The sequence below is a fragment of the Heterodontus francisci genome, chromosome 4 (assembly GCF_036365525.1).
Source record: "Heterodontus francisci isolate sHetFra1 chromosome 4, sHetFra1.hap1, whole genome shotgun sequence".
Taxonomy (NCBI): Eukaryota; Metazoa; Chordata; class Chondrichthyes; order Heterodontiformes; family Heterodontidae; genus Heterodontus; species Heterodontus francisci.
The window spans coordinates 152,645,489-152,659,265 of record NC_090374.1 but is presented as its reverse complement, the minus strand read 5'-3'; the positions used below and the strand labels follow the sequence as shown (position 1 = coordinate 152,659,265).

General features: G+C 39.0%; 4 protein-coding genes and 2 pseudogenes across 8 annotated transcripts in view; all 6 read left to right on the top strand.

The window, feature by feature from the left end:
• LOC137369315 (uncharacterized) overlaps positions 1 to 13,777 on the top strand; it is a 265,372-nt gene that overhangs the window by 153,033 nt on the left and 98,562 nt on the right. The gene's annotated exons all lie outside the window — the stretch shown is intronic.
• LOC137369325 (uncharacterized) lies at positions 4,050 to 4,709 on the top strand (annotated as a pseudogene).
• LOC137369321 (uncharacterized) lies at positions 4,749 to 10,374 on the top strand (the record flags this gene model as incomplete). Its single annotated transcript, XM_068030368.1, has 2 exons — positions 4,749 to 5,694; positions 10,097 to 10,374. Coding segments are annotated over 2 exons (1,224 nt in total), but the record flags the coding sequence as incomplete, so codon positions are not given.
• Positions 5,700 to 6,380, top strand: LOC137368601 (uncharacterized; annotated as a pseudogene).
• Positions 11,518 to 12,165, top strand: LOC137369327 (uncharacterized; the record flags this gene model as incomplete). Its single annotated transcript, XM_068030373.1, has 1 exon — positions 11,518 to 12,165. A coding segment is annotated over one exon (648 nt), but the record flags the coding sequence as incomplete, so codon positions are not given.
• Positions 12,809 to 13,777, top strand: part of LOC137369316 (uncharacterized) — a gene marked incomplete at both ends in the record, with an annotated part of 1,842 nt that continues 873 nt past the window's right edge. Inside the window, 2 exons of the mRNA XM_068030364.1 lie at positions 12,809 to 13,136; positions 13,281 to 13,777. The exon at positions 13,281 to 13,777 is cut by the window's right edge and continues 873 nt beyond it. Of these exons, the coding sequence (XP_067886465.1) occupies positions 12,809 to 13,136; positions 13,281 to 13,777 (825 nt within the window). The remainder of the gene's footprint in view (positions 13,137 to 13,280) is intronic.

Sequence of the window (13,777 nt, the reverse complement as noted above, 5' to 3'; positions counted from 1 at the left end):
CATCTTCGTCGTCTTCGTCGTCTTCGTCATCTTCGTCATCTTCAGCATCTTCATCTTCATCTTCATCCTCTTCGTCATTTTCTTCTTCGTCATCTTCTTCGTCATCTGCATCTTCGTCATCTTCTTCGTCATCTGCATCTTCGTCATCTTCTTCGTCATCTGCATCTTCTTCATCTTCTTCGTCATCTTCATCTTCGTCGTCTTCGTCATCTTCATCTTCATCTTCAGCATCTTCATCTTCATCCTCTTCGTCATTTTCTTCATCTTCATCTTCTTCATCTTCTTCTTCTTCATCTTCGTCATCATCTTCATCTTCTTCTTCATCTTCGTCATCTTCGTCATCTTCATCATCTTCGTCATCTTCTTCGTCATCTTCTTCGTCATCTTCTTCGTCATCTTCTTCGTCATCTTCTTCGTCATCTTCTTCGTCATCTTCTTCGTCATCATCTTCGTCATCTTCTTCGTCATCATCTTCGTCATCATCTTCGTCATCATCTTCGTCATCATCTTCGTCATCTTCTTCGTCATCATCTTCGTCATCATCTTCGTCATCATCTTCGTCATCTTCGTCATCTTCATCTTCTTCATCTTCTTCTTCATCTTCTTCATCTTCTTCTCCTTCTCCTTCTTCTCCTTCTCCTTCTTCTCCTTCTCCTTCTTCTCCTTCTCCTTCATCTTCTCCTTCATCTTCTCCTTCATCTTCTCCTTCATCTTCTCCTTCATCTTCTTCTTCATCTTCTTCTTCATCTTCTTCTTCATCTTCTTCTTCATCTTCATCTTCATCTCCTTCTTCATCTTCATCTTCATCTTCTTCATCTTCTCCTTCTTCTTCATCTTCTTTATTTTCTTCATCATCTTCTTTTCCATCTTCATCTTCATCTTCTCCTTCTTCATCTTCTTCATCTTCTTCTCCTCCTTCTCCTTCATCTTCATCTTCTTCTTCATCTCCTTCTTCATCTTCTTCTTCATCTTCATCATCTTCATCTTCATCTTCATCCTCTTCGTCATCTTCTTCATCTTCTTCCTCCTCTTCATCTTCCTCTTCATCTTCTTCATCATCATCTTCATCATCTTCATCTTCATCCTCTTCGTCATCATCTTCATCTTCATCATCATCTTCATCTTCTTCATCATCTTCTTCTTCATCTTCATCTTCATCTTCTTCGTCATCATCTTCTTCATCTTCATCATCTTCATCATCTTAATCTTCATCATCTTCATCATCTTCATCTTCATCATCTTCATCATCTTCATCATCTTCATCTTCATCATCTTCATCTTCATCATCTTCATCATCATCTTCATCTTCATCTTCATCTTCATCTTCATCTTCATCTTCATCATCTTCATCTTCATCCTCTTCATCTTCATCTTCTTCGTCATCTTCTTCATCTTCATCTTCGTCATCCTCTTTATCGTCATCTTCTTCGTCATCTTCTTCGTCATCTTCTTCGTCATCTTCTTCATCATCTTCTTCGTCATCTGCATCTTCTTCATCTTCATCATCTTCATCATCATCTTCATCATCATCTTCATCATCTTCATCATCTTCATCTTCGTCATTTTCTTCATCTTCATCTTCATCTTCGTCATCTTCATCATCATCTTCGTCGTCTTCGTCGTCTTCGTCATCTTCGTCATCTTCAGCATCTTCATCTTCATCTTCATCCTCTTCGTCATTTTCTTCTTCGTCATCTTCTTCGTCATCTGCATCTTCGTCATCTTCTTCGTCATCTGCATCTTCGTCATCTTCTTCGTCATCTGCATCTTCTTCATCTTCTTCGTCATCTGCATCTTCTTCATCTTCGTCGTCTTCGTCATCTTCATCTTCATCTTCAGCATCTTCATCTTCATCCTCTTCGTCATTTTCTTCATCTTCATCTTCTTCATCTTCTTCTTCTTCATCTTCGTCTTCTTCTTCATCTTCGTCATCTTCGTCATCTTCATCATCATCATCTTCTTCGTCATCTTCTTCGTCATCTTCTTCGTCATCTTCTTCGTCATCTTCTTCGTCATCTTCTTCGTCATCATCTTCGTCATCTTCTTCGTCATCTTCTTCGTCATCATCTTCGTCATCATCTTCGTCATCTTCTTCGTCATCATCTTCGTCATCATCTTCGTCATCATCTTCGTCATCATCTTCGTCATCTTCTTCGTCATCTTCTTCGTCATCATCTTCGTCATCATCTTCGTCATCATCTTCGTCATCTTCGTCATCTTCATCTTCGTCATCTTCATCTTCTTCATCTTCTTCTTCATCTTCTTCATCTTCTTCTTCATCTTCGTCATCTTCCTCTTTGTCATCTTCGTCATCTTCGTCATCATCTTCGTCATCTTCTTCTTCGTCATCTTCGTCATCTTCGTCATCTTCGTCATCTTCATCTTCTTCATCTTCTTCATCTTCTTCATCTTCTTCATCTTCTTCTTCATCTTCGTCATCTTCCTCTTTGTCATCTTCGTCATCTTCGTCATCTTCCTCTTCGTCATCTTCGTCATCTTCCTCTTCGTCATCTTCGTCATCTTCCTCTTCGTCATCTTCGTCTTGATCTTCGTCATCTTCCTCTTCGTCATCTTCGTCATCTTCCTCTTCCTCTTCATCATCTTCGTCATCTTCCTCTTCCTCTTCATCATCTTCGTCATCTTCCTCTTCCTCTTCATCATCTTCGTCATCTTCCTCTTCCTCTTCATCATCTTCATCTTCCTCTTCATCATCTTCGTCATCTTCCTCTTCCTCTTCATCATCATCTTCATCTTGATCTTGATCTTCATCATCTTCCTCTTCATCATCTTCGTCATCTTCCTCTTCATCATCTTCGTCATCTTCCTCTTCCTCTTCCTCTTCATCATCTTCCTCTTCGTCATCTTCGTCATCTTCCTCTTCGTCATCTTCGTCATCTTCCTCTTCGTCATCTTCGTCTTGATCTTCATCATCTTCCTCTTCGTCATCTTCGTCATCTTCCTCTTCCTCTTCGTCATCTTCGTCATCTTCCTCTTCCTCTTCGTCATCTTCGTCATCTTCCTCTTCCTCTTCGTCATCTTCATCTTCCTCTTCATCATCTTCGTCATCTTCCTCTTCCTCTTCATCATCTTCATCTTCATCTTGATCTTCATCATCTTCCTCTTCATCATCTTCGTCATCTTCCTCTTCCTCTTCATCATCTTCGTCATCTTCCTCTTCCTCTTCATCATCTTCGTCATCTTCCTCTTCGTCATTTTCTTCATCTTCATCTTCTTCGTCATCTTCTTCGTCATCTGCATCTTCGTCATCTTCTTCGTCATCTGCATCTTCTTCATCTTCGTCGTCTTCGTCATCTTCTTCATCTTCGTCATCTTCATCTTCATCTTCAGCATCTTCATCTTCATCCTCTTCGTCATTTTCTTCATCTTCATCTTCTTCATCATCTTCTTCTTCATCTTCGTCATCATCTTCATCTTCGTCATCATCTTCATCTTCGTCATCATCTTCATCTTCTTCTTCGTCATCTTCATCATCTTCGTCATCTTCATCATCTTCGTCATCTTCATCATCTTCATCTTCATCATCTTCATCTTCATCTTCTTCGTCATCTTCTTCGTCATCTTCTTCGTCATCTTCTTCGTCATCATCTTCGTCATCTTCTTCGTCATCTTCTTCGTCATCATCTTCGTCATCTTCTTCGTCATCATCTTCGTCATCATCTTCGTCATCATCTTCGTCATCATCTTCGTCATCTTCTTCTTCGTCATCTTCATCATCTTCATCTTCTTCATCTTCATCATCATCTTCATCTTCTTCATCTTCTTCTTCATCTTCGTCATCTTCCTCTTTGTCATCTTCCTCTTTGTCATCTTCCTCTTCGTCATCTTCCTCTTCGTCATCTTCGTCATCTTCCTCTTCGTCATCTTCGTCATCTTCCTCTTCGTCATCTTCGTCATCTTCCTCTTCGTCATCTTCGTCATCTTCCTCTTCGTCATCTTCGTCTTGATCTTCATCATCTTCCTCTTCGTCATCTTCGTCATCTTCCTCTTCCTCTTCATCATCTTCGTCATCTTCCTCTTCCTCTTCGTCATCTTCCTCTTCCTCTTCGTCATCTTCCTCTTCCTCTTCGTCATCTTCCTCTTCCTCTTCGTCATCTTCCTCTTCCTCTTCATCATCTTCGTCATCTTCCTCTTCCTCTTCATCATCTTCATCTTCATCTTGATCTTCATCATCTTCCTCTTCATCATCTTCGTCATCTTCCTCTTCCTCTTCATCATCTTCGTCATCTTCCTCTTCCTCTTCATCATCTTCATCTTCCTCTTCGTCATCTTCGTCATCTTCGTCATCTTCCTCTTCATCATCTTCATCTTCATCTTCATCTTCATCATCTTCCTCATCATCTTCATCTTCCTCTTCATCTTCCTCTTCATCTTCCTCTTCATCTTCATCATCTTCATCATCTTCCTCATCATCTTCCTCATCATCTTCCTCATCATCTTCCTCATCATCTTCCTCATCATCTTCCTCTTCCTCTTCATCTTCCTCTTCATCTTCCTCTTCATCTTCCTCTTCATCTTCCTCTTCATCTTCCTCTTCATCTTCCTCTTCCTCTTCCTCTTCCTCTTCATCTTCCTCTTCATCTTCCTCTTCATCTTCATCTTTATCTTCATCATCTTCCTCATCATCTTCCTCATCATCTTCCTCATCATCTTCCTCATCATCTTCCTCATCATCTTCCTCATCATCTTCCTCATCATCTTCCTCATCATCTTCCTCATCATCTTCCTCTTCATCTTCCTCTTCATCTTCCTCTTCATCTTCCTCTTCATCTTCCTCTTCATCTTCCTCTTCATCTTCCTCTTCCTCTTCCTCTTCCTCTTCATCATCTTCGTCCTCTTCCTCTTCCTCTTCATCATCTTCGTCTTCTTCTTCGTCATCTTCGTCATCATCTTTGTCTTCGTCATCTTCGTCTTCATCGTCATCATCTTCGTCTTCATCATCGTCATCATCTTCGTCTTCATCATCGTCATCTTCATCATCTTCGTCATCTTCTTCATCTTCTTCATCTTCATCTTCAGCATCTTCATCTTCTTCGTCATCATCTTTGTCATCTTCTTCTTCGTCATCTTCATCATCTTCATCTTCTTCTTCTTCATCTTCTTCTTCTTCTTCATCTTCGTCTTCATCTTCGTCATCTTCGTCATCTTCGTCTTCATCTTCCTCTTCATCTTCCTCTTCATCTTCCTCTTCATCTTCCTCTTCATCTTCCTCTTCATCTTCCTCTTCATCTTCCTCTTCATCTTCCTCTTCATCTTCCTCTTCATCTTCCTCTTCATCTTCCTCTTCATCTTCATCTTCATCTTCATCTTCATCTTCATCTTCGTCATCTTCTTCCTCTTCCTCTTCATCATCTTCGTCCTCTTCCTCTTCCTCTTCATCATCTTCGTCTTCTTCTTCGTCATCATCTTTGTCTTCGTCATCTTCGTCTTCATCGTCATCATCTTCGTCTTCATCATCGTCATCATCTTCGTCGTCTTCGTCATCTTCATCATCTTCGTCATCTTCATCATCTTCTTCATCTTCATCTTCAGCATCTTCATCTTCTTCGTCATCATCTTTGTCGTCTTCTTCTTCGTCATCTTCATCATCTTCTTCTTCTTCTTCATCTTCGTCTTCATCTTCGTCATCTTCGTCATCTTCGTCATCTTCGTCATCTTCGTCATCTTCGTCTTCATCTTCGTCATCTTCGTCTTCATCTTCGTCTTCATCTTCGTCATCATCGTCTTCATCTTCGTCATCTTCGTCTTCATCTTCTTCGTCTTCTTCGTCATCTTCATCATCATCTTCATCTTCATCTTCGTCATCTTCATCTTCGTCATCTTCATCTTCGTCATCTTCTTCGTCTTCGTCATCTTCATCTTCTTCGTCATCCTCTTCATCTTCTTCTTCATCATCATCTTCATCTTCATCTTCTTCGTCATCTTCATCTTAATCTTCTTCGTCATCTTCATCTTCATCATCTTCCTCTTCATCATCTTCGTCCTCTTCCTCTTCCTCTTCATCATCTTCGTCTTCTACTTCTTCATCTTCTTCTTCGTCATCATCTTCGTCTTCGTCATCATCTTCGTCTTCGTCATCATCTTCGTCTTCGTCATCTTCGTCATCATCGTCATCATCGTCTTCATCTTCATCATCTTCGTCATCATCGTCTTCATCTTCATCATCTTCATCATCTTCATCATCTTCGTCTTCATCTTCTTCGTCATCTTCATCATCTTCGTCATCTTCGTCTTCGTCTTCGTCATCTTCATCATCGTCTTCATCTTCATCATCTTCATCTTCATCATCGTCTTCATCTTCGTCATCATCGTCTTCATCTTCGTCATCTTCGTCTTCATCTTCTTCGTCTTCATCTTCGTCATCTTCGTCTTCATCTTCTTCGTCATCTTCATCATCTTCATCATCTTCATCTTCATCTTCATCATCTTCATCTTCATCATCTTCATCTTCATCATCTTCATCTTCATCTTCACCATCTTCACCATCTTCTTCATCTTCGTCATCTTCTTCATCTTCGTCATCTTCATCATCTTCGTCATCCTCTTCATCTTCTTCATCTTCGTCATCTTCGTCATCTTCATCTTCTTCATCTTCATCTTCGTCATCTTCATCTTCGTCATCTTCGTCATCTTCATCTTCATCTTTGTCATCTTCTTCCTCTTCATCTTCATCATCTTCATCTTCATCTTCTTCATCATCATCTTCACCTTCATCCTCTTCGTCATCTTCTTCGTCATCTTCTTCGTCATCTTCTTCGTCATCTTCTTCGTCATCTTCATCTTCATCATCCTCTTCATCTTCATCTTCTTCGTCATCTTCTTCATCTTCATCTTCATCTTCTTCTTCATCATCATCATCTTCATCTTCATCTTCTTCGTCATCATCTTTGTCGTCTTCTTCTTCGTCATCTTCATCATCTTCTTCTTCTTCATCTTCGTCTTCATCTTCGTCATCTTCGTCATCTTCGTCATCTTCGTCTTCATCTTCGTCATCTTCGTCTTCATCTTCGTCTTCATCTTCGTCATCATCGTCTTCATCTTCGTCATCTTCGTCTTCATCTTCTTCGTCTTCTTCGTCATCTTCATCATCATCTTCATCTTCATCTTCGTCATCTTCGTCATCTTCATCTTCGTCATCTTCATCTTCGTCATCTTCTTCGTCTTCATCATCTTCATCTTCTTCGTCATCCTCTTCATCTTCTTCTTCATCATCATCTTCATCTTCTTCGTCATCTTCATCTTAATCTTCTTCGTCATCTTCATCTTCATCATCTTCCTCTTCATCATCTTCGTCCTCTTCCTCTTCCTCTTCATCATCTTCGTCTTCTACTTCTTCATCTTCTTCTTCGTCATCATCTTCGTCTTCGTCATCATCTTCGTCTTCGTCATCATCTTCGTCTTCGTCATCTTCGTCATCATCGTCATCATCGTCTTCATCTTCATCATCTTCGTCATCATCGTCATCATCGTCTTCATCTTCATCATCTTCATCATCTTCATCATCTTCATCATCTTCGTCTTCATCTTCTTCGTCATCTTCATCATCTTCGTCATCTTCGTCATCTTCGTCTTCGTCTTCGTCATCTTCATCATCGTCTTCATCTTCATCATCTTCATCTTCATCATCGTCTTCATCTTCGTCATCATCGTCTTCATCTTCGTCATCTTCGTCTTCATCTTCTTCGTCATCTTCGTCTTCATCTTCGTCTTCATCTTCTTCGTCATCTTCATCATCTTCATCATCTTCATCATCTTCATCTTCATCATCTTCTTCATCATCTTCATCTTCATCATCTTCATCTTCATCATCTTCATCTTCATCATCTTCATCTTCACCATCTTCTTCATCTTCGTCATCTTCTTCATCTTCATCATCTTCATCATCTTCGTCATCCTCTTCATCTTCTTCATCTTCGTCATCTTCATCTTCTTCATCTTCATCTTCGTCATCTTCATCTTCGTCATCTTCGTCATCTTCATCTTCATCTTCGTCATCTTCTTCCTCTTCATCTTCATCATCTTCATCTTCATCTTCTTCATCATCATCTTCACCTTCATCCTCTTCGTCATCTTCTTCGTCATCTTCTTCGTCATCTTCTTCGTCATCATCTTCGTCATCTTCATCTTCATCATCCTCTTCATCTTCATCTTCTTCGTCATCTTCTTCATCTTCATCTTCTTCTTCATCATCATCATCTTCATCTTCATCTTCTTCGTCATCTTCTTCATCTTCATCTTCATCTTCTTCTTCATCATCATCATCTTCATCTTCATCTTCTTCGTCATTTTCTTCATCATCTTCATCTTCATCTTCATCTTCATCATCTTCATCTTCATCATCTTCATCTTCATCATCTTCATCTTCATCTTCATCATCTTCATCTTCATCATCTTCATCTTCATCATCATCTTCATCATCTTCATCTTCATCATCTTCATCTTCATCTTCTTCGTCATCATCTTCATCATCTTCATCATCTTCATCTTCTTCGTCATCTTCTTCATCTTCATCTTCATCTTCTTCTTCATCATCATCATCATCATCATCTTCATCATCTTCATCATCATCATCATCATCTTCATCATCTTCATCATCTTCATCATCATCATCATCCTCTTCATCTTCATCTTCTTCGTCATCTTCTTCATCTTCATCTTCTTCATCATCATCATCATCTTCATCTTCTTCGTCATTTTCTTCATCATCTTCATCTTCATCTTCTTCGTCATCTTCTTCATCTTCATTTTCATCATCTTCACCTTCATCATCTTCATCATCTTCTTCATCATCATCATCTTCATCTTCTTCGTCATTTTCTTCATCATCTTCATCTTCATCTTCGTCATCTTCTTCATCTTCATTTTCATCATCTTCACCTTCATCATCTTCATCATCTTCATCTTCTTCATCTTCTCCTTCATCATCTTCATCTTCTTCATCTTCATCTTCATCTTCATCATCTTCATCTTCTTCTCCATCTTCATCTTCATCTTCTCCTTCTTCATCATCTTCATCTTCTTCTCCTTCTCCTTCATCTTCATCATCTACATCTTCATCATCTTCATCTTCTTCTTCCCCTTCGTCGTCTTCTTCTTCTTCATCTTCATCATCATCTTCTTCTCCTTCTTCTTCATCTTCTTCATCTTCTCCTTCTCCTTCATCTTCATCATCTTCTTCATCTTCTTCTTCTCCTTCTCCTTCATCGTCATCTTCATCTTCATCATCTTCTCCTTCTTCTCCTTCTCCTTCATCTTCATCATCTACATCTTCATCTTCATCGTCATCTTCTTCTTCTTCTTCTCCTTCATCTTCATCTTCTTCTTCTTCATCATCTTCATCTTCGTCTTCATCTTTGTCATCTTCTTCTCCTTCATCTTCATCATCTACATCTTCTTCATCTTCTTCTTCTTCTTCTTCTTCTTCTTCTCCTTCTCCTTCATCGTCATCTTCAACTTCATCTTCATCTTCTCCTTCTTCTCCTTCTCCTTCATCTTCATCATCTACATCTTCATCATCTTCATCTTCATCGTCATCTTCTTCTTCTTCTTCTCCTTCATCTTCATCTTCTTCTTCTTCATCATCTTCATCTTCGTCTTCATCTTTGTCATCTTCTTCTCCTTCATCTTCATCATCTACATCTTCTTCATCTTCATCTTCTTCTTCATCTTCTTCTTCTTCTCCTTCTCCTTCATCGTCATCTTCAACTTCATCTTCATCTTCTCCTTCTTCTCCTTCTCCTTCATCTTCATCATCTACATCTTCATCATCTTCATCTTCTTCTTCTTCTCCTTCGTCGTCTTCATCATCTTCATCTTCGTCTTCATCTTTGTCATCTTCGTCATCTTCAGCTTCATCTTCATCATCTTCTTGATGTTCATCTTCTTGATCATCTTCTTCAATCTTCATCTTCTTCATCTTCATCTTCATCTTCATCTTCTTCATCTTCTTCATCTTCATCTTCATCTTCATCTTCATCATCTTCTTCATCTTCTCCATCTTCATCTTCATCTTCATCTTCTTCTCCTTCATCATCATCTTCATCTTCATCTTCATCTTCATCTTCTCCTTCATCTTCTCCTTCATCTTCTCCTTCATCTTCTTCTTCTTCTTCTTCTTCTTCTTCATCTTCTTCTTCATCTTCTTCTTCTTCTTCTTCTTCATCTCCTCCTTCTCCTTCTCCTTCTCCTTCTCCTTCTCCTTCTCCTTCATCTTCTCCTTCTTCATCTTCATCATCATCTTCATCTTCATCTTCTTCATCTTCTTCATCTTCTTCATCTCCTTCTCCTTCTCCATCTTCATCATCTTCATCTTCATCTTCATCTTCATCTTCATCTTCTTCATCTTCATCTTCATCTTCATCTTCATCTTCATCTTCATCTTCATCTCCTTCTCCTTCTCCTTCTCCTTCTCCTTCTCCTTCATCTTCTTCTTCTCCTTCTCCTTCTCCTTCTTCTCCTTCTCCTTCTCCTTCTTCTCCTTCTCCTTCTTCTCCTTCTCCTTCTTCTCCTTCTCCTTCTTCTCCTTCTCCTTCATCATCTTCTTCTCCTTCATCATCTTCTTCTTCATCTTCTTCTTCATCTTCTTCTTCATCTTCTTCTTCATCTTCTTCTTCATCTTCTTCTTCTTCTTCTTCTTCTTCATCTCCTTCTCCTTCTCCTTCTCCTTCTCCTTCATCTTCTCCTTCTTCATCTTCATCATCATCTTCATCTTCATCTTCATCTTCATCTTCATCTTCTTCTCCTTCTTCATCATCTTCATCTTCTTCATCTTCATCTTCATCTTCATCTTCATCTTCTTCATCTTCATCTCCTTCTCCTTCTCCATCTTCATCATCTTCATCTTCATCTTCATCATCTTCATCTTCATCTTCATCTTCATCTCCTTCATCTTCATCTTCATCTTCTTCTCCTTCTCCTTCTCCTTCTCCTTCTCCTTCTTCTCCTTCTCCTTCTTCTCCTTCTCCTTCTCCTTCTTCTCCTTCTCCTTCTCCTTCATCTTCTTCATCTTCTTCTCCTTCTCCTTCTTCTCCTTCTCCTTCTTCTCCTTCTCCTTCTTCTCCTTCTCCTTCTTCTCCTTCTTCATCTTCTTCTTCATCTTCTTCATCTTCATCTTCATCTCCTTCTTCTTCATCTTCATCTTCATCTTCTTCATCTTCATCTTCATCTTCTCCTTCTTCTTCATCTTCTTTATTTTCTTCATCTTCTTTTCCATCTTCATCTTCATCTTCTCCTTCTTCATCTTCTTCATCTTCTTCTCCTCCTTCTCCTTCATCTTCATCTTCTTCTTCATCTCCTTCTTCATCTTCTTCTTCATCTTCATCTTCATCATCTTCATCATCTTCATCTTCATCTTCATCTTCTCCTTCTTCATCTTCTTCTTCATCTTCTCCTTCTCATTCATCGTCATCTTCATCTTCATCTTCTTCTTCATCGTCATCTTCATCTTCTCCTTCTTCATCTTCATCTTCATCTTCTTCATCTTCATCTTCTCCTTCTTCTTCATCATTATCTTCATCTTCATCATCTTCGTCTTCATCATCTTCATCTTCTTCATCTTCATCTTCATCTCCTTCATCTTCATCATCTTCATCTTCATCATCTACATCATCTTCATCTTCTTCATCATCTTCATCTTCATCTTCATCTCCTTCATCTTCATCTTCATCATCTTCATCATCTTCATCTTCATCTTCTTCATCATCTTCATCTTCATCTTCTTCATCATCTTCATCTTCGTCTTCGTCTTCTTCATCTTCATCTTCTCCATCTTCGTCTTCTTCTCCTTCTTCATCATCTTCATCTTCTCCTTCTTCTTTATTATCTTCATCATCTTCATCTTCATCTTCTCCATCTTCATCACCGTCTCCTTCTCCTTGTTCTGCTTCATCATCTTCATCTTCATGTTCATCTTCTTCATCTTCTCCTTCTTCTTCTCCTTCTTCTTCATCTTCTTCTTCATCTTCTTCATCTTCTTCATCTTCATCATCTTCATCTTTTCCATCTGCATCTTCTCCTTCTCCTTCTTCATCTTCATCTTCTTCATCTTCTTCATCTTCATCTTCTTCATCTTCATCTTCATCTTCTCCTTCTCCTTCTTCTTCTTCTTCATCTTCATCTTCATCTTCATCTTCTTCTTCATCTTCTTCATCTTCTTCTCCTTCCCCTTCATCTTCTTCATCTTCTTCATCTTCTTCATCTTCTTCATCTTCTTCTTCTTCTTCTTCTTCTTCTCCTTCTCCATCTTCATCTTCTCCTTCTCCTTCTCCTTCATCTTCATCATCTACATCTTCATGTTCATCTCCTTCTTCTCCTTCTTCATCTTCATCATCTTCTCCATCTTCATCTTCTTCTCCTTCATCATCTTCATCATCTTCATCTTCATCTTCATCATCATCTTCTTCATCTTCTTCCTCATCTTCAATATTCATCATCTTCATCTTCTTCATCTTCATCTTCATCTTCTCCATCTTCATCTTCTTCTTCTTCTTCATCTTCTTCATCTTCTTCTCCTCCTTCTCCTTCATCATCTTCATCTTCATCTTCTCCTTCTTCATCTTCATCTTCTTCATCTTCATCTCCTTCATCATCATCATCATCATCTTCATCATCGTCATCTTCGTCATCTTCATCTTCATCTTCTTCATCTCCTTCTCCTTCATCTTCATCATCTTCATCATCTTCATCTTCATCATCTTCATCTTCATCTTCTTCATCTTCATCTCCTTCTCCTTCTCCTCCTTCTCCTTCTCCTTCTCCTTCGTCTTCTCCTTCTCCTTCATCTCCATCATCTACATCTTCATCTTCTTCTCCTTCTTCTCCTTCTTCTCCTTCTTCTCCTTCTTCATCTTCTTCATCTTCTTCTCCTTCTTCTTCATCATCTTCATCATCATCATCTTCATCATCTTCATCTTCATCATCATCATCTTCTTCATCTTCATCATCATCATCTTCTTCATCTTCATCTTCATCATCTTCTTCATCTTCATCTTCCTCATCTTCTTCATCTTCATCTTCTTCCTCATCTTCATCTTCATCTTCATCTTCATCTTCATCTTCATCTTCATCTTCTCCTTCTTCATCTCCATCTTCTCCTTCTTCTTCTTCATCTTCATCTTCTTCATCTTCATCTTCTTCATCTTCTCCTTCTTCTTCATCTTCATCTCCTTCTCCTTCTCCATCTTCATCTTCATCTTCATCATCTTCATCTTCATCTCCTTCTTCTTCATCTTCTCCTTCTCCTTCTCCTTCTTCTTCTCCTTCTCCTTCATCTTCTCCTTCATCTTCTTCATCTTCTTCTTCATCTTCTTCTTCTTCTTCTTCTTCTCCTTCTCCTTCATCTTCTTCTTCTCCTTCTTCTTCATCTTCTTCTTCATCTTCTTCTTCATCTTCTTCTTCATCTTCTTCTTCATCTTCTTCTTCTTCATCATCTTCATCTTCTCCTTCTCCTTCTCCTTCTCCTTCTCCTTCATCTTCTCCTTCTTCATCTTCATCATCTTCATCATCTTCATCTTCTTCATCTTCATCTTCATCTCCTTCTCCTTCTCCATCTCCATCTTCATCTTCATCTTCATCTTCATCATCTTCATCTTCATCTTCATCTTCATCTCCTTCTTCTTCATCTTCATCTTCTCCTTCTCCTTCTCCTTCTTCTCCTTCTCCTTCTCCTTCTCCTTCATCTTCTTCTTCATCTTCTTCTTCATCTTCTTCTTCATCTTCTTCTTCATCTTCTTCTTCTTCTTCTTCTTCATCTTCTTCTTCA